The sequence below is a fragment of the Grampus griseus genome (genome assembly GCF_964374135.1).
Source record: "Grampus griseus genome assembly, chromosome: 3".
Taxonomy (NCBI): Eukaryota; Metazoa; Chordata; class Mammalia; order Artiodactyla; family Delphinidae; genus Grampus; species Grampus griseus.
The window spans coordinates 170,665,272-170,683,203 of record NC_139019.1 but is presented as its reverse complement, the minus strand read 5'-3'; the positions used below and the strand labels follow the sequence as shown (position 1 = coordinate 170,683,203).

The window sequence follows — 17,932 nt, the reverse complement described above, 5'->3', positions numbered from 1 at the left end:
GCGGCTCCATCTCTCACGAGGTTGCAGTGAGGCTGTGGGCTAGGCTGGAGGAGCCGCCCCCAGGATGGGCCCCTGCTGTGGCTGTGGGATCAGGCAGCTTGTTTGGCCTTGGAGCCTCTGTTTTCTCATCTGTAAAATGGGGCACTTGTAGCCCTTGTCTTACTGGGTGCAGCTGGGCAGTCAGCTCCACCATGCCTGGCTCAGAGGGGCCTCGAAGTGCAGGAGCCCCTGTGACACCCCCAGGGCCCAGCTGACCGTCAGGGGCCTGGCTCCTGGTCTGGCCTAGGGTCTGGGGGCCCCTGGGAAATGGGGCCCAGAACTGGACTGTGAGAACAGCACCCCGCAACCGGCAGTACCACCCCGTGAGCAACCAGGGAGCCTCCGGCCACGGCCCCGCCTCCCTCAGTGCCCTCGGTCTGCTGGAATCCAGTGCGGTGTGTGCCACCCAGCCCGGGCTGCTGGAGAATAAAATACATCTGGGAGGCAAACTGGGCCAAGAAACCTCGAGCATCAGTCCTGAGATAGCGCGTGACCCTCTGCCAGGCACCTTCAGGGTGGGGGAAGCACTGTCCCCACCGCGCTCTGGCCACTGTCCTCCGACCTGGCTCCTGTCTGCCGGCCCCTTCCCGAGCACTGACGCTGGCGACCTGGTTTCCCCTGGGGAGCCCCTGTCCAACCCACAGGCAGGGCGCCTCGGCCCTGGGTGAGTGGGACCAGGCCTGGCTGCATCAGAGCCTCACTGCTCTGGGACTTCATGTGGGACAAGAGGATGGAGGGGCTGGTCCACCCCACACCCAGGTGCCTACCGGGGGGGGCAGCAGCAGAGCTGAGATGGGGAGACTGAGTCCTCGGGGCCCCCAGCCCAGTGAGGCTTGAAGCCCATCGCCCAGCCTCCTTGGTCTTGGTAGGTTGCAAGCTTTCTCTGTGAGGGGTTGGATGTTCTCTGTGGGAGCTGATGCTGCCATGATTGTGAATGAGTGGGTGGGGCCGTGTGCCAATAAAACTTTATTTATAACAATTGCAGTGGGGGTTGAGTCCCCAGGGCAGTTTGCCGGCCCTTGACTTACATTAACAAATATTCCCCCCCTCACACATCTTTTTTCTCCAAGCAGCGTGAATTGGGTTTCTGTCTCGACTCAAAACACCCAAATACCCCTTCTCTGAGCCCAGTTTCCCCCACTTAATAGGAGAGACGAGTAGGGCATCACTCAGGACAGGCTGGGCCGGAAGCACCACGGGCCATGGCCATTCTGGGCCTTCAGCCCTTTGTCTGATGTCCAGCTTGAGGGAACGTGTCTGAGACTCGTGAGGGCTGCGTCCCCACTGCTCATCTCTGAGGCTCTTGGTGGTGCTTTTCCTCAGCCTTCTCCATGCAGCCATCCAGGGTTTCTCGCTCAGCCGATACTCACTGAGGTCTACTCCATGCCCAGCTCTGGGCTGGTGCGGGTACACTGAGGGGGCTGGAGAGGGGAAGCCTGCGCCGTGGAGCTCTCAGTGGAGTCAGGAGAGCACCAAAGGTGGGGTCACAGTGTGTCGTGCCAGAGGGAGAGACCCAGGCCTCCAGGAGAGGGTAGAGCCGGGACTGCCGAGGTCCTAGGACGGGCATGGGGAAGGCGAGCTCCACCTGGGTGTGAACCAGATGCGGCTTCCCTCACCCCAGCACCCAAATCCGCAGAGGAGGAGGTGCGGTGATAGTGTGGGCCCGGTGGAAGGCTGCGCACGGCCAGGCACATCTGTGCCCCGGGGCAGAGCGAAAGTCGATCATCCAACGTGAGGTGAGCTTGCGCTCCGTGCCAGGCTGGTGCCGGCCCTGGCAGCGACTCTGTCCTTGAGCCCAGTGGAGGCGGGGACAGGTGACCAGATGGCCGCAGGGCCCCAGGCCAGGTTCAGGACACAGTTGGCAGCACAGCTCTACCCGGAGGGTCAGGGAAAGCCCCAGAAAGGGTTCGGGAGGAAGCTTCTGGTTGCTGCTGTGCAGACGGGCCAGCCCAGCTTGGCCTGGTGGCCTGAGCACCTCCGAGAGTTGCCCTCGGGGGCTTAGTGAGTCTGCAGGGACCCAGCTGCACACGGGGCCCTGGGGACCCCCTGGAGCTCCACTTAGCTCACACTTTGCACGGGAGACATTAATCCCCACCCACCCCAGAACAGAAAGACTTTCTCCTTGATTTCCTTTTAAAGTTTTTTTATCTTTTGCTTTTAAGTCTTTCCCTGTCCAGGGTTGATTTCTGTGTATGGTGTGAGGCAGGGGTCCCCAGCAACTGGTTGTCTGGGTGTCAGGTGGACATTCCCCAGCAGACCTGCAGCGCCCTGGCATATACTGTCTGGCGGGAGGCTGCTCTCGGCTCCCCTGATGCCTGCCCTGCCCGGGGCTCAGGCCGCCCAGCTGGCTCCCCACAACCATCGAGTCTGCTGAGAAGGGGAGGTGGCCGTGGCCCTGGAGGGCAACCACAACTCCCTCCCCACACAGAGGACTCCGGAAAGGAACCCAGGCATGCAGGGATGTTATTCCAAGGGCGAGGGTTGTGTGGCTCCCTGGAGATGTTGGTGTGAAGGGACACGAGGCCAGGAACCAGATGGGAGGGTGTGAAGTGGGCCATGTTCGCTTAGGGGGAGCTCAGACCTCGCATGGCTGCACACCTGGGTCAGCAGGGGAGCGTGTGGTGCCAGCTGTCCAGTGCTGCTTCCACCGTGTCCTGGCTGCGCCCCCATGACCGTCCCCACCAGACTCACCAAGTGAACATGCGTGATGAATGGAAGAAAGTGGGGGAGGGTGACAATGGGAAAACTAATAAGGTGCGTTTGGGGGCGGCTTTCTATGTGCCTCAGACTCCTCTCCACACCCTGGGAGCTCAGCACTGTTCTTACCTGTTTGGCAGGGGGTAAACTGAGGCTCAGGAGGTTGGGACTTGCCCCTGAACTGCCAGGCTAGGAGGGGAGTTCCCCGTGTCACCTTGCGAGCTGGTGCTGTACTGCCTCTAAGGACAGGGAGCTGGGGGGCGAGGCTGCCAGTCTGACTCTGAGCTCTCTAGGAGCCAGAGTGAGGAGGGAAATGGGACTGGCAACTGCTTCATGGTGAGAAAAGAGGCCTTATTTCCTGGTGCCAGGACCTCGTGTGTCTTGACGGCTTGAGTTGATGAGATACCTTTGCTAAGAGGGGGCCCTGCCCCCATTTGTCCCCCTGCCCCCAGTCCCGCGCTGTTGGGTAAACGGGCCCAGAGCTGTGTGGCAGCACAGCTGGCTCTCCGAAGGCCTGGCCTCCTGGAGCGTGTTTGCACACAGTGCACTTGTGTGGGTCTCTGCATCTCTCCGCCAGCTGCTGGATGGGCAGCCCCGGGTGGGGAAGGGGCTTGCCCTGGAGCCTGGTCGATCTCAGAGGCTGAGAACCCCACCCAGGCCCCGGGGCTTGCTGGCCATGCAGCCTTGGTCAAGCTCCGTGGCTCCAACCCCTGGTTTACCTGGAAACGGCACCAGAGCCTTCCTCCCCCTCAGGCCTGTGATGTGACTCTCGGTACAGCGAATGGTGACGTTGCAGCCTTTGAACTCGCTGGACCTCTGGACCTCAGCCTCCCTGGCTATGAAGTGGGTCCAACGGTGATTACCTCCCAGGGGTGTTGAGAGGGTTGGAGACTCAGCTAGTGGGGCGCCAGCCCAGTACAGGGAGGGCTGTGTGTGTGCCATAGCCTTTTATTACGGGGCACCTCAAACAGAATGCAAGGCAGACAGGATAGTAGGAGTAAGTATATTTTTATCATGAAATATTTTAAACACCCAGAGAATAGTATAATGAACCCCCATGTACAGGCTCTGCCCCCCCGTACCACACATCTTTATATTTGCTCCGGGTCTCCCCCCGGCACTGCTGATGTCAGGCTGGGTCATTCCCTGGGGGTATCCTGGGAGCTGTGGGTTGTGGAGCAGCATCCCTGCCGCCACCCACTGGATGCCAGGAGCCCCCTAGTGGTGACGACCACAGATGTCCTCAGACATTGTGCAGTGTCCCGTGGGAGCAGGCCACCATGGATGAGAACCACCTTTAGGTCACTCCCCTCACCGGGACGCCTGGGTGGCCTCTGCTGGGTCTCCTCTGACTCTGCATGGAAACTGCTTGCTGACCCCTGACTTAAGGGATAAACAAAAAAAGATTCATTTAACCTGCATAGTAACACATTGTTGTCTTTTATTTTATTGTGTGCTTTTCTGGGTGTTTAAACTCTCTTCTTATTAAACATTAGGCAAGGAACCAGTTTCCTCTGGAGTATTTTATCTGTAAAACAGGACCCTATACCTAAGGGATGCTCACTGAGGTTGTTACGAGTGAAGGAATGAAGGAATGAAGGAATGAGTGAACAGACAGGATATCATCTGGGAAGTCGCTTACTGGGGAAAATTTTTCATTCCTCACCTGGTTCCATTCACCGTTCCGGGGTGCAAAGTGATAAATGCAAAATCATAAGAGAAAACATATGCAAGAGGAAGGAAATAGCTTGTATTAATCCCCACACATTTTTTGGAGACCTGCCATCTGTTCTGAAGTTCCAGACCATGGCCCGAGTCCTCCCGCGGTGAGGCCCCACGCGTTACGCCACAGCCCCAGCTGGTTGGTGGCTGTGGACTCGGAGCCACCTGGCTGTGACGGGGAATCAGACCTCGGGTGTGGATTCCTCCAGTGGGCCCAGCCAAGCCCCGCTGTGGGCCGGGCGGGGCTTCCCAGCGTCCGTGTCTTCATCCATTCATTTGCTGACTCAGCGAGCACCTGCTGTGCGCTGAGCGCTGCTCTAGGCATCAGCTGTCACCTCCACAGGCCGTCTCCCGCGTGTCCCCAGCCCTGCGTGTCCAGCCACCTCCAGGATGGCCCTCCCGGGCCCCTGTCTCAGTGATAGGGGTCCCAGCCCCACTTCCTCCCATGACGGGGTCTCCTCATCCTGGCCGTCCTCCTCTGAGATTGCCCCCCGATCCGTCCATCCCCTTCTCTCCATCCTAGCCTCCCCTGCCCCAGCTCATTGGACCTGTAGTTACTATGCTCCTACTGTGTGGCAGCAGGCGGGCTAGGTCTGGGGAAGAGGCTGTGAACGAGACAGTCCGGTCTCTGCTCTCCCAGGAAGGAGCAAGGCGATCAAGAAGTTAGCTTCAGACAGTGATGTGTATCATGAAATAAACGGGCGCGGTAGAGGGTGCAAGGGGTTGGGGGTGGGAAAGGGCCGGCGTGGTTGGGGAAGGTCTCTAGGACGAGACATTCATGCTGAGACCCGAGCGCGGAGGACAGGAGCCAGCCACGAGGAGGTGTAGGGATAGCGCGTCCCAGGCAGAGGGCACAGCAAGTGCAAAGGCCCTGAGGTAGGCACGTGCCTTCTCCAGTGTGTGATGAGCAACGCCTGTTACGCCGTGCCTCGGGCTTGGCACGCTGGTGCTCAGTAGTGTCCGCTACTGCCCCTGTGATCACTCACATTCTTTGGGCAGAATCTGCTCAAAAATGTGTTTCTCCAAAGTTCAAAAACACCTGACATCAAAGGTGAAAATTCACCTTTAATCCGGAGGAAAAAGATTTTATTAAGGAAATCTTCAACCGTACTGAAAAGGTGAAAGAATTGGACAGTGGACACTGACTGATTACCGCTTGGATCCTACAATTAACGTTTTGCTGTATTTACTTCATCCCTCCATCCACCTGCCCATCACTCCTCCATCCTTCTCTCCATCTAATTTTACGGATGCATTTCAGAGTTGCAGACATCAGCACACTCCACCTGAAACACTTACGTATGTGTATCACTAACTAGAGTTTGATATTTTTCAACATGTTCTTTGGGATGTTAACTACTCTGATCAGTTATTAACTCTAGACTTCTTAGCCTTCCCTGTCATTAATGCTGGCGGTAAAAGTCTGAGGTAATATAAAAATATGAAAGTTCTTTATTTCTGTCACTGTGTGGTGTTGACCACAGATTCACATCTATTCAGTGTCACACCAGGTGTGACCTTGGTGAAGGAAGGATTAGCAGCTGCCCTGTTAATGTCTTTTAATCAGAGATGTCGTCTACATTTGACAGATTAAAATTAACCCAAGTGTGAAACCATGGATAGGCAGACATATAAGAGCAGATGGTGGGTGCAAAGGGCAGAAACTCCCAGATCCCACTTCTTCCTGACATGTCTGCAATATGACCTCAGGTGAGTCACTGGTATCTGTCTGGCCACCTTGCTCTGCTCCATTTAATTCAATGATTGGTCAGTTGGTTCTCTTAGATTTTCTAAAATTTTGTCTTTTTTCTTTTCAATACTCATTCCTTTCACTGCATTGGCCAGTGCCCCCACTGGAGTGGTAACCCTCACAGCTGAACTCCTTGTCTTGTTGTTGATATTAATATGTTTACTGTGTTTGCTTTGTAGTTTTTTTTGTTTGTTTTGTTTTTGTTTTGGCCATACTGCTCGGCATGTGTGATCTTAGTTCCGCAACCAGGGATCGAACCCGTGCCCCCTGCAGTGGAGGCGCAGAGTCCTAACCACTAGACTGCCAGGGAATTCCCCTACTTGTTTATTATTTTTTTTAATAAATTTATTTATTTTATTTATTTATTTTTGGCTGCGTTGGGTCTTTATTGCTGCACGTGGGCTTTCTCTAGTTGTGGCGAGTGGGGGCTACTCTTCACTGTGGTGTGCGGGCTTCTCGTCGCGGTGGCTTTTCTTGTTGCAGAGCATGGGCTCTAGGCTCATGGGCTTCAGTAGTTGTGCGTGGGCTCAGTAGTTGTGGCTCACGGGCTCTAGAGCGCAGGCTCAGTAGTTGTGGTGCACGGGCTTAATTGCTCCGCGGCATGTGGGATCTTCTCGGACCAGGACTGGAACCCGTGTCCCCTGCATTGGCAGGTAGATTCTTAACCACTGTGCCACCAGGGAAGCCCAGCAGGCGGATTCTTAACCACTGCACCACCAGGGAAGCCCACCCTACTTATTTTTTTGTTGTTGTTTTGTTTTGTTTTGTTTTGTTTTTTTGGTATGTGGGCCTCTCACTGTTGTGGCCTCTCCCATTGAGGAGCACAGGCTCCGGACGCACAGGCTTAGCGGCCATGGCTCACAGGCCCAGCCGCTCCACGGCATGTGGGATCTTCCCGGACCGGGGCACGAACCCGTGTCCACTGCATTGGCAGGCGGACTCTCAACCACTGCGCGCCACCAGGGAAGCCCCCTACTTATTTTTAACTAAAGGTTGTTCCTGCCTCACGACCCACCCCCGCTTTTTTTTTTTTTCCCCTTTCCTGTAGTTTCTTAATAGTTTTTTGGACATGGCTTATTCTGAGGTGTGATCGTAAGGTTTTTCACCTTTGACTTGGGATAACTTCCTAAATTTCTCCAAACCCGTGCATCCCCTTCTGTAAAATGGTGGTAATGAAATGTGGTCATTAAATCAGGTGGTGTCTGGCTCAGGTACTCACCGGCGTCCTCTGGCCACCGTGGAGGGAACAGACGACGAAGGGCAGGAACGTGGATCCAGGCAAGTGAGGATGTTGGCCTTGTCTATGTAGATCTGCTCGCTTTTCAAGAAACCCAGGTTTATCTCCAAAACATTGTGATTTTGAAAGTTGACTCAACTCACATCAACGCTGTACGTCCAGAAAGAAAGCCCAGGTAGGGGGTTTCTGATGGTGGTAACCGAGGGATATACTCGCCGAGCACGGGGCTGTGGAGTCAGGGGTGCCTGGGTTCACACCTCTGCCTGTGGCTTTCCCATGGGGACCGTTGGCCTCAGGTCCCCATGCAGACTGGGGAGGCCAGTACCCATGTCACCCAGTCAGTGTGGCGTTAGGGATGAGTGGTGGGGCGGGGCGGGTGATCTGTGGGACAGGGCCCGCACAGCGGCAGGGCGTGACGCTGGCTGTCACTGCCGTGGTAAACGTCTCGTCCGAGGGCTTTCGACCACAGGGACTAGGACAGATGGTCTCACCTGGGCGACCCTGTCCCCTGTAGTTGTCATGACTGGGCGGCCCCTGGCATCCAGTGTGGGGGCAGGGTTGCAGCTCCACATCCCACAGCGCCCAGGACGGCTCCACAGAGAGCGACCCGGCCCTCGTGTCTGCAGTGCTGGGGGGCGGGCTGGGTCAGCGAGTGGGCTTTGGGGGCACCCGGAGCCCCCAACACTGTCCGCAGAGGGGAGAGGAGAGGCCGAGGCCGGGCTGCACAGAGTGTCACAGCTGACACGACAGTGGGTCCTCCACGAGGTGAGAGCAGGAGGTGGGGGTCCGCAGCAGTGACTTCTGTCTGGTTTGACTGCAGTTGTGTGCGCGCAGAATCAGGAGCAAAACCTCGGGCCTGATCTTGCGTGTCTTTGCTTCACTTCTCCAGTAGCTGATTCTCACTGTGTTTTATGGATGTCTGGCCCCAGGATGGGTTGGAAATAGAAGGAAAAACTGGTCCTTCTCCACCGGAGGTTGGGGGTGCGGTGGCCTGGAGGGTAGGCTGCCCTTCCTGAGCTCAGACACCTCCATCTGGTTGCATGACCCTGTGTCAGAAGTGGGGAGACTGAGGCCTGCATACTCTTGCTTTGCAGCATCACTGCTAGAGGGGCAGGGTCTGGAGAAGGCTCTGGTGCTGCACATCACTGGGTGGTGTTTGTGCAACTAAAGGGATTCATTCCTTAAAAAAAAATTTTTTTTGAGATAGAGTTCACATACCATAAAATTCACCCTTTTAAAATACACAATTCAGTTGTCTTTATTATGTTCGATTTGTTGTGCCACCACCACCAAAATATAATTCCAGAACGTTCCATCCCCCCAGAAAGAAACCAGTCCCCATGAGCAGTCAGTCCCCATCCTCTCCCCCCAGCCCCTGACAGTCAGGAACCCACTCTCTGTCTCTGTGGATCTGCCTGCCCTGCACGTTTCCCATCAATGGAATGGAATCACCCACTATGTGTCCTTCTGCGTCTGTCTTCTCTCGCTGACCATCGTGTTCTCAGGGTCTATCCACGTTGCAGCGAATATCAGTGCTTCATGCCTTTTTAAGGATGAGTGATCTGTCGTGTGGCACGTTTAACGCTTTTGTGAGCGTGAGGAATGCAAGTTGGGCAGAGGAGGTAAAGTGCTCTGTCCTTTATCCCTCTCCCAAAGGAGTCCCTGGAACTGGATCCTTATATTCCTCTCGGAAGTGCTCTCGGTGTGGAGGTGTGGTACCTGCGTCAGTCAGCTACTAATGTGTAACAGCCACCTCGGAACTGCGTGGCTGCAAACTGCACACGCTTGCCTGCACTTCTGCCATCTGGGTTGGGTTCAGCGGGCGGCATGAAGTCTAGGAGGCTCCCGCGCTCACAGGCCTCAGGGGAGGGGGCTGCCTGCCCCCCCCGGGGGTCTCCCCCAGGGCCCCAGCAGGGACCCCGAGGGTGGAACCAGAAGCTGCCCACCTTCCTCACATCACACAGTCCCTTCTGTCGAATTCTGTAGCTCGGGGTGAGTCACACGGCTGCTGGCCACAGAGCCGTCCGTCCTTATGGGTTACAAGCAGATTTCCCGGTGTGGCTTGTGGGCAGCCCAGCCTGACCGGGGGCCCCAGCTTCCTGCCATGCCCATGGGATGCCCGGCTTCCCCGCTGCCTCCCTGTAGGACTCTGCTTCTGTGGCCAGACCTTTCCAGCTAATAGGGGAAGTGAGTGAGTGCTGGCCCTGGCACCGCTTCCTGCTTTCTTGGGCCTTGTGCTTTCTTGTTTGCTGAGTCACGGGGAGCCAGCCCTCTCCTGGGCACCAGGTGGGCAGTGCTCGGGGCACAGCCCCTGCAGTGACCCCACAGGCCTCATGTCCCCTGCCACCCCTTTCTGGAGGGACCTCTCCCTCTCAGCACTCAGAGAGCTCTGCAGGTGCCTGTTGGCAGGTGACAAAGCAGACCTGGTCCCCTGTAGTTGGGGGAAGATGCAACACACAAGCACCAGGTGGTGCCAAGTGGTGGGAAGAGAGAAAGCCGAGAGGTGGGGAGAGTGGCCTCAGAGGGGCAGTTTGGGGCGAGGTGGTCAGGGGACGGCTTTTCTGAGGGGGTGATGTCTGAGCCAGGTCTTGGATGAAGCAAGGGAGCAAACCTTGTAGGGGTCTTGGGAAGGTCATTTCAGGTGGCGGGAATAGCCCGTGCAAAGGCCCTGGGGCAGGACCAGGCCTGGCATGTTGGAGGAACAGCAAGGAGGCCTGTATGTCTGGAGCAGAGTCAGCGAGGGGGAGAGAGGGAGGGGGGAGGGCAGGGATGGGATGGGGCAGGTTGTGCAGGTCCCTGTGGGCCACAGGGAGGACTTGGGCTTTTACCTCCAGGGAGGTGGGACCCTGGAGGGCTGTGGGCAGAGGAGGGGTGGGGCCTGACTCAGGTGCTCACAGGTGCCCCCTGGTGGCTGCTGTGGGGAGGACAGGCTGGAGGGAGGGTGGGAGCTGGAGACCAGAGGGGAGGGGACTGAGCTGGTCCAGGTGGGAGAGGATGGGGGCTGAGAGGAGCCGGGGACAGTGGTGGACTCTGGGTAGACGTCAAGGTAGAAGAAACCTAGTGGTTTTGCTGAAGGACAGATGTTAAGGCCCCTCCCAGGGTCCTTGGGGAGCTTTCTCTGCCTCATTTTCCACATCAGATGTAGAGAAGCAGTCCTGTGTGTGCTGAGGAGGGGGTGGGTCCCTCGTCAGCGGGCTTCAGAGGTGTCTGCGGGGAGCCCGGCCCGAGGCACAGCTATGCCCCCAGATTCCCCCAGGTCTCAGCTCTGCAACGCCTCACACTCTCCTCCTCCCCCCGGCTATTTTTAAAACTTAATTTCCTTGAAAACAGGGTGGCTCATTCAAAAGATAATTGGTTACATCTTGGGCTGGGAGGAGTTCGACATCTTGGCTGGTCCCTGCCGCCCCTGGCCCGGCTGGTGGAAGCGGGTGCAGGAACCGCATGGCCCCCGGCAACAGGGTCACCTGGTCAGGAGGGCGACTGACAGAGGAGGTTCCAAAAGGGAATTGCAGAGAGTGAGTGAGAGCGTGTGGATGGCGGGACCCGGGGAGGCCATGAGGAGGCCCCTCCGAGGGGACGTTGGGGAGAGTGTCCGGGCAGAGGGCGCGGCGCCGTCCCCGGTGTTCCATCCATTCTCTGTCCTCCCCTCGCTCTGTCCCTGCCCTGTGACCTGGGCCAGCGTGGAGCCTGCCTGCTGCCCCTCCTGGCCTCACGCCTGGGGGTATTCCGGGTGGGGTGGGTCTCCCCCTTCAGCAGCCAGGAGAAGCAGGGGGGCCTGGGGGTGAGATCCAGGCACAAAGCGGGGAGACCCTGAGGTCAGTCCCTCAAGTGTCCCCAGGCAGGGCGGACCCGGCTGGGACTTTGCGTCCGATGCTGGTGTTGGCCAGGCCGCTCCCACGGGCCTGAGACTGCAGAGGCCTCGGTGGTGGGCTGGGGCTTGGGGGGGAATCGGGACCACCGTGTTGGACCAGCTGGACCCCGGGATGAGGGGCCGGGAGCTGCAGAGGATCGGGTGGGCACAGGGGTTGGGCTGTGGGCTCAGGTGCCCCAGGTGGGCCGAGAAGGGGCTGCCTGGGGTCAGACGAAGTCTGGAATGTTCTGTGTGGTCCACTGCCGCTTCCTGCCTTGTTCTCTCTTCCTTCCCCCACACCCCAGACACAAAACCATGCATTGTTCTGCTGTTGGACAGCCAACGAAAATATTATGTCGGCTTTCCAGCACCTTCCGCCACCCCCCCGGGCCTCGGGAGGGGCTGAGCCCAGGTTCGTCCCTGTGGCCAGGGAGCCCGGGCTGGGAGGCCCGCGTGTTGCCGGCGGGCGTGACTGTTGTGACCCACATGTGGCTGGCGTTTCCTGTTGTGGTGGTGGTATGCGCCTTCCAGGGCCCGTGGGCTTTGTCCTGTGTGGGTGGGGGTTCCCTTCTGTGGGCCATGCTGCCGCGAAGCGCCCAGCTGGCTGCCCACCTGGCCTCAGTTTCCTGTCTTCTAGGGGTTGCGCACAGAGATGGGCACTCCGGGGAGTCCCTACCCTGTCCAGCCTGGCTGTACCACGGCCGTGTCATCTTGGGTTTATGTTCTTTATTGAGAGATAATGCATAGATACCATAAAATTCCCTATTAAGTGTACAATTCAGTGTTTCTTGCACAGTGTTGTGCAGCCGTTACCACTGATTCCAGAACATTCTCATCCTCCCAGAGGAAGCCGAATGCCCGTTCGCTGTCAGTCCCCAGCCCCCAGCCCTGGCCCAAGCCGGGTGGATAGAGTGGGTGTTCTGACCCCTGACCTGGGCCTGCTGCTCCCCGGCTGCCCTTGTTCCCCCCACCCCCCTCCGTGGGCGTCTCTCCTCCGCCACCCCTACCTTCCCCGGATGGCCTTGTCTGCTCCTGGGGCTCGAACCCCATCTACCCCCGGACAGCTGCCTACAGCCCTGTCTCCAGCCTGGGCCTCCCCGAGCTCCTGACTCAGGGTCCAGCTGCCCCTTGATGTCTTCACGCAGGGGGTTCACAGGGCTCTCGCACTCAGCATGGCCGCCCTGCACCCAACCACCCCCCAAACCTGCTCCTGCTGGGTCCCCCATCTTGGTCGAGGCAGCTCTCTCCTTCTGTGAGTCGCTCCAAGATCCTGAGTCATTCCCGACTCCTCACTTTTCTTCACTCCGCCCCCAGTGCACACAGCCTGTCTATCCTGACTTCAGAGCTAACCAGAATCCTCCCACTTCTCACTCACCCCTCCACAGCAGCCACCCTGGTCCACCCCATCATCTCCCACCTGGACCAGCGCGGTCCCCTCCCCACTGGTCCCCGGCTCTGTCCTCACCCTGTCTGTCCTCCCACGGCCACCAGAGGGCACCTGAGTCAGGTCCGGTGTGTTTCCCACCCCCGGTCCTGCAGGACTCCCACCTCCCTGGGGTAAAAGCCCAAGTCCTCCCTTGCTGATCTGACCCCCCACCTGTCACCCCAAGTCATCCTGCTGGCACTCGCTGCACTGTCCAGGCCCTTCTCTGCTCCCCCTGGGCTGTGAGCCCTTGAAGGCGGGGGACGGGACTGTCCTGGTCACCACTTGCCTCCCCTCTCCAAGCTGACACCTGGTAGATACCGGTGTCTGAGTTTCCTGTTGCAGCTGTGACAAATCACCACAAACTTGATCTGAAACCAGACAGATTGGTTCTCTGACAGTCCTGGAGGTCAGGAGTCTGACTCGGGCCTCACGGGGCTAAATCCAGGCGTGGGCAGGGCTGGTTCCTCCAGAGGCTCCAGGGCAGCATCGGTTCCCGCCTTTCCAGCTTCTAGAAACGCCGCACCCCTGGCTCGTGGCCCCTCCTGCATCCTCACAGCCAGCAGCGCAGCATCTCCCGTCTCTCTCTGCCTCTGACCCTCCTGCCTCCCTCTTATAAGGACTCTGTGATGACGCTGGGCCCCCCAGGGAATCCAGGGTCATCCCCGTCTCAGGGGCCTCAACTTAACCCCACCTTTAAAGCCCATTCTGGGATCAGAATGTGGACATCCTTGGGGCGACAGATATCTGCTGATCACACTCACTGAACAGATAATCCTCAGCAGAAGCCTGCTTTCTGGGTGAGGACACCGAGGTCAGAGGGGTCAGTGATGGGCCTGAGGCCTCCCCACGTGAGCCTCCTGGGCCCCCCAGACCCCAGCTGGGAGCCAGGCAGCATCCTTGGCTGGCCCGGCTGCCTCGGGAGCCACGCCGTCACTCCAGCCTGGGCCCCAGCCACCTACTGCTGCTGCCCCATCCCTGCGACGACCACCTGCCCTCGCCCAGGGCCCTCCTGGCGGTGGGCTGTGCCGTTTCCCCTCTCCCACCCCCCGTCTGTGCGGCCACGTTGTGGTGGTCGCTCGCGCAGCTTTTCCCACCTCGGGGCCCCTCGTCCAGCCCGTCTGCATCACGTCCCCAGGCCGTTGGCCATGTGGGGTCCTCACGGCCTTGCCAGGGGCGCAGGGTGTGTGTATGGTGGCACCTCCATGACCAGACTGAAGTCTCCCTTCTCCCCCTCAGGTTCGGCCCCGAAGAAGACGACCCCAGTGGAGGTGAGTGTCCCATGGGCCCCACCCTGGCCTGCCTCCCGAAGGTGGACCGGAAGTGCCCGGCCCAGCCCGCATCCTGCTCCGTGGCCTCGGGCATCTCCCTGCACCTCTCTGGGCCCCAGATGCTGGCCAAGCAAATAAGCAACTGTCGTCAGATGGTGAAAACCTGTCTGTCCCGCCAGCGTCTTGAGTTTCAGGGAGGCGTGGGGCGGGCGGGAGGGCCCCGAGGATTCTACCCTGGGCTGTCCAGGGAGCGGGGAGGCGGAAGGGACCTGGAGAGGGTGGTGCCATCGCCCGCCAGCCGCGCCTCCAGGACGGCGCCCCAGCAGCCCCACATACCTGTCCGGGTCCCTCCAGTCCTGTCCGCTCGCGTGAGCCCCTGGCGCCCAGTCCCTGGTCAGTTTCCGGTCACTCCCGGAGGCCGCCTGCGAGGGGCGTCTGTGAGCCCTGTTGTCCAAGGAGCCGCAGACAGCGGGTTAGAGGCAACCCAGGTGCACAGGAGCCCCCGCCCTGCCCGGGTGTCTGCCTTCCCTCCCAGCCAGGCTCCTCTCCCAGGACGCAGCTGGGCACTCAGGTCCTTCTTAGGTGAGCTTTGTCCACCTGCTGGGGTCCCGGAGGGCATCCAGGCCGCAGGCAGTGGGGAGCCAGAGATGGGTGCGGAGCAGGGCTGGCAACTAACGTTCCCTGAGCGGAGCCTGGCCCCTGGCGGTCAGCAGAACAGGCTGGTCTGAGCCCTTCAGGTGGCGGCAGGTGCTTCTTAAGTGTCTGTGACTCGTGGAGCCCCGGCCCTGAGCTGGCACCTGTGTCCCTCCAGGCCCCACTGCCCCATCCACCATCCTCCCCCTGTGATGTCACACACGGGGGCCAGCGGCTCCCACACGACTTTGCTGGGATGCCACATGTGTCCCCTGGAGCTGGCAGGAGCCAGCCTGCTCCCAGGCCAGCAGGACTTCTTCCCTCAGGGAGGAGATGCTGTTTGCAGTCATTCCAGCCCAGAGGGTCTCACCTGGCCATGTCTGGGGGCGTCTGTGGTTGTCACAACTGGGGGGCTCCTGGCAGCGAGTGGGGGGGGCCAGGGATGCTGCTCCACACCCCACAGCGCCCAGGACGCCCCCTTCAGAGTGACCATCCCCAAGTCAGCAGTGCCAGGTTGGGGGAGACCCTGAAATTGGGGCTCTTCTCCCCCCGCCTGCAGAGGGCCGGGGCTGCCGACCTTCCTGCTTTCTAGAGGAGCCGGCAGTCCTGGTCTGGGGGTGGCCCCCCGGGCGTGGAGCCCGAGTGCCCTGCATCCCGCCCCCAGCGGCCCCCGCCCTGGGCTCCAGCCGGGCGGCGACGAAGCCCCTTCTCGGCAGGATTTCTAGAGCACTCTGGCCCCTGCAGCAGTACCTCGTTGCCAGTTCTAAACACTTCCTGCTTCCTCTTCTCCAGGCCCCATTGATGACTGGACAGCCGGGCCCTGGCCACGGGAAGAAGCTGGGTCATCGGGGTGTGGACGCATCCGGCGAAACCACCTACAAGAAGGTTCCTGCTCTGCCCTCCGTCGGCGGGGGTGGGACGAGGGATCCTCGTGGGTGCACCGGGCCCTGAAGGTCGGGTGTGGGCCGCGGCCGTAGGTGGCTGGAGACTAGGTGGCTGGAGACAGTTGCTCTCGGTTGCTGGTTGCCGGCAGGTGCTCTGAGGCTGTACCACCTGCCGGGCTCCTTGAGTCATCTGTGGCCTTGGGTGTGACGTTGGGCAAGAGGAAATCACAGCTCCCTCCCTTCCCTCTGAAAGTGGGGCTGAGGAGAGGAGGGGTCGGGCCAGGGATGTGAGAGGCAACCCTGGGCCCCGCTGCCTCTGGTCCCCGCCCTCCCCCCGCCTTGCTGCGCCTCCTAAAATACCAGCTTTGCTGGGAGCCAGTGCATGCAGCCTATGAGTCACCCTTCTGAAGTGTTCAGTTAGGTGGTTTCTAGAGTATTCAGAGCTGTACAGCAATTGCCACGGTCAACTGTAAAACATTTCTGTTAACCTCCAAGAGAAGCCCCGTACCCCTTCGCCTCCTCCACCCCCTCCCCAGCCCCTGACAATGAGGAACCCACTCTCTGTCCCTGTGGATCTGCCTGTTCTGGACGTTTCCTGTCAGTGGAATCACACCCTGTGTGTCCTTCTGCATCTGCTGCTCTCACTGAGCATCGTGTTCTCAGGGTCCGTCCACGCTGTAGCGAGTGTCGGGGCTTCCCCCCTCTTCATGGCCGAGTGATGAAGGGGGAAGCATTCATCGCGTGTGTGGAGGGGGAAGCATTTTGTGTATCTACCATCCATCGATGGACACTTGGGTTGTTTCCACTTTTCGGCTGTTGTGAGTAGTGCTGCTGTGAAGGTTTGTGTACTTTCGTGTGGACTGTGCTTCTCTCTCTGGGCTGCACACCTGGGAGTGGAACCGCTGAGTCCCATGAGAGCCATATGTAACCCAGTGGAGGAGCTGCCAGACTGTCCACAGCGGCTGCCCTTTTTTCCATTCTCAGCAGCCGAGCACAAGGATTCCACTCTCTGGGCCTCCATGGTGCTTGTTGTCTGTCTATCTGGTTCTGTCCCTCCCAGCACGTGGGAAACGCGTCTCACTGTGTCCTGATTTGCATCTTCCTGGTGGCTGGTGGTGTTCAGCACCTTCTCCTGTGCTTGTGGACTGTCTGCATATCTTCTCTGGAGAACTGTGTTCAGTCAGTAGCATCTTGAGGGAGTGGCTCGCGGGGGGTGTCAGGAAGAGAGGCGGGTGCTGGGGAAGGGCTTGCTCCTGCAGTGGGGGTGCTGGGGACCAGAGTCAGTGGCTTGGGGGCCGAGGTGTCTTTCCTCAGTGGTGGGCACGTTGCTTAGGGCTCACAGTGACAGTAACATGAGCGGCGGTGCTGACAGATGGACAGGCAGCTGGTGCTTCTCCAGTGTGGGCGGGCATGAGGGTGGCCCCGGGAGGGCTGACGCTGTCACCTCCATCCTCGACCGGGGTGGGGACCGAGGAATAGAGAGGCAGAGCCCCTCGAAGGTGGACAGATGGAACCCTGGTCTCGGAAGTGCAGCCTGGGCACTGCTGTGTATTGTGCCCTCCCCGCAAAGGAAACCCTGGCAAAATCCCCCAAAGACCCTTGCTGTGTTGGGGCAGTTTTGAGATGTAGGAACCTTCTAGAAGCTGGATAGAAAACAGGCCTTGGGGCCACGCCAGGTGGTGTTGGCGTCTCAGCCAGGCCACTTCCTTGCTGTGTGGTTGTGCAGGCTGAGCGACAGGCCAGATGCCGCCCCCCTGTCCCAAGGGGGCCTCCCACCTTGCTTCTCACCCTGGCGGCTGAGGGCTGGGCCAGGGACCGGCCCCGGGGGTCTTGATGTGGCTGGGTTTCTCCGCAGACCACGTCCTCCACCCTGAAGGGGGCCATCCAGCTGGGCATTGGCTACACCGTGGGCAACCTGAGCTCCAAGCCGGAGCGCGACGTGCTCATGCAGGACTTCTACGTGGTGGAGAGCATTTTCTTCCCCAGGTACCTGGCCCGGCCTGCTGGGGCAGCTCCCGTGCCTTCAGCAGCTCGCCCTGCTCGCAGACAGCGGTGCTAGGAAATAGTCTTCCCGTTCTCTCAGCTCCTTTCTCTGCCAAAAATAGCACTGGTCCCTCCTGGGGTCTCCTGGTTTTGAGGTCCAGCCCTGTGTCAGGATGTTAGTTTGCTGCTGAATCACAGGGACGCAATGTAATGGTGACTTTTAAAAATAGGGAAAGACAGAAGTTTGTTGTTTCTCGTGTGTGTGTGTGTGCCTGTGTGTGCGCGCGCTTGCGCGCGACACACTCACACACTGATAGTCTAGGGCTGGTCAGGTGGCTCCGTGATGTTGGGGGGCCCGGATTCCTTCTGGTTTCTCCAGCATCTTCAATATGCTGCTTTACTTACCAGTGGCCCCCGGGGGCTGCCTAGGCTCCTGCCATCAC

The 17,932-nt window shown here is 59.2% G+C and overlaps 1 protein-coding gene across 1 annotated transcript in view; it reads left to right on the top strand.

The window, feature by feature from the left end:
* PIP5K1C (phosphatidylinositol-4-phosphate 5-kinase type 1 gamma) overlaps positions 1-17,932 on the top strand; it is a 58,247-nt gene that overhangs the window by 14,793 nt on the left and 25,522 nt on the right. The window contains exons 2-4 of the mRNA XM_082651499.1: positions 13,958-13,989; positions 15,415-15,507; positions 17,362-17,492. Coding sequence (XP_082507625.1) covers positions 13,958-13,989; positions 15,415-15,507; positions 17,362-17,492 — 256 coding nt within the window. The remainder of the gene's footprint in view (positions 1-13,957; positions 13,990-15,414; positions 15,508-17,361; positions 17,493-17,932) is intronic.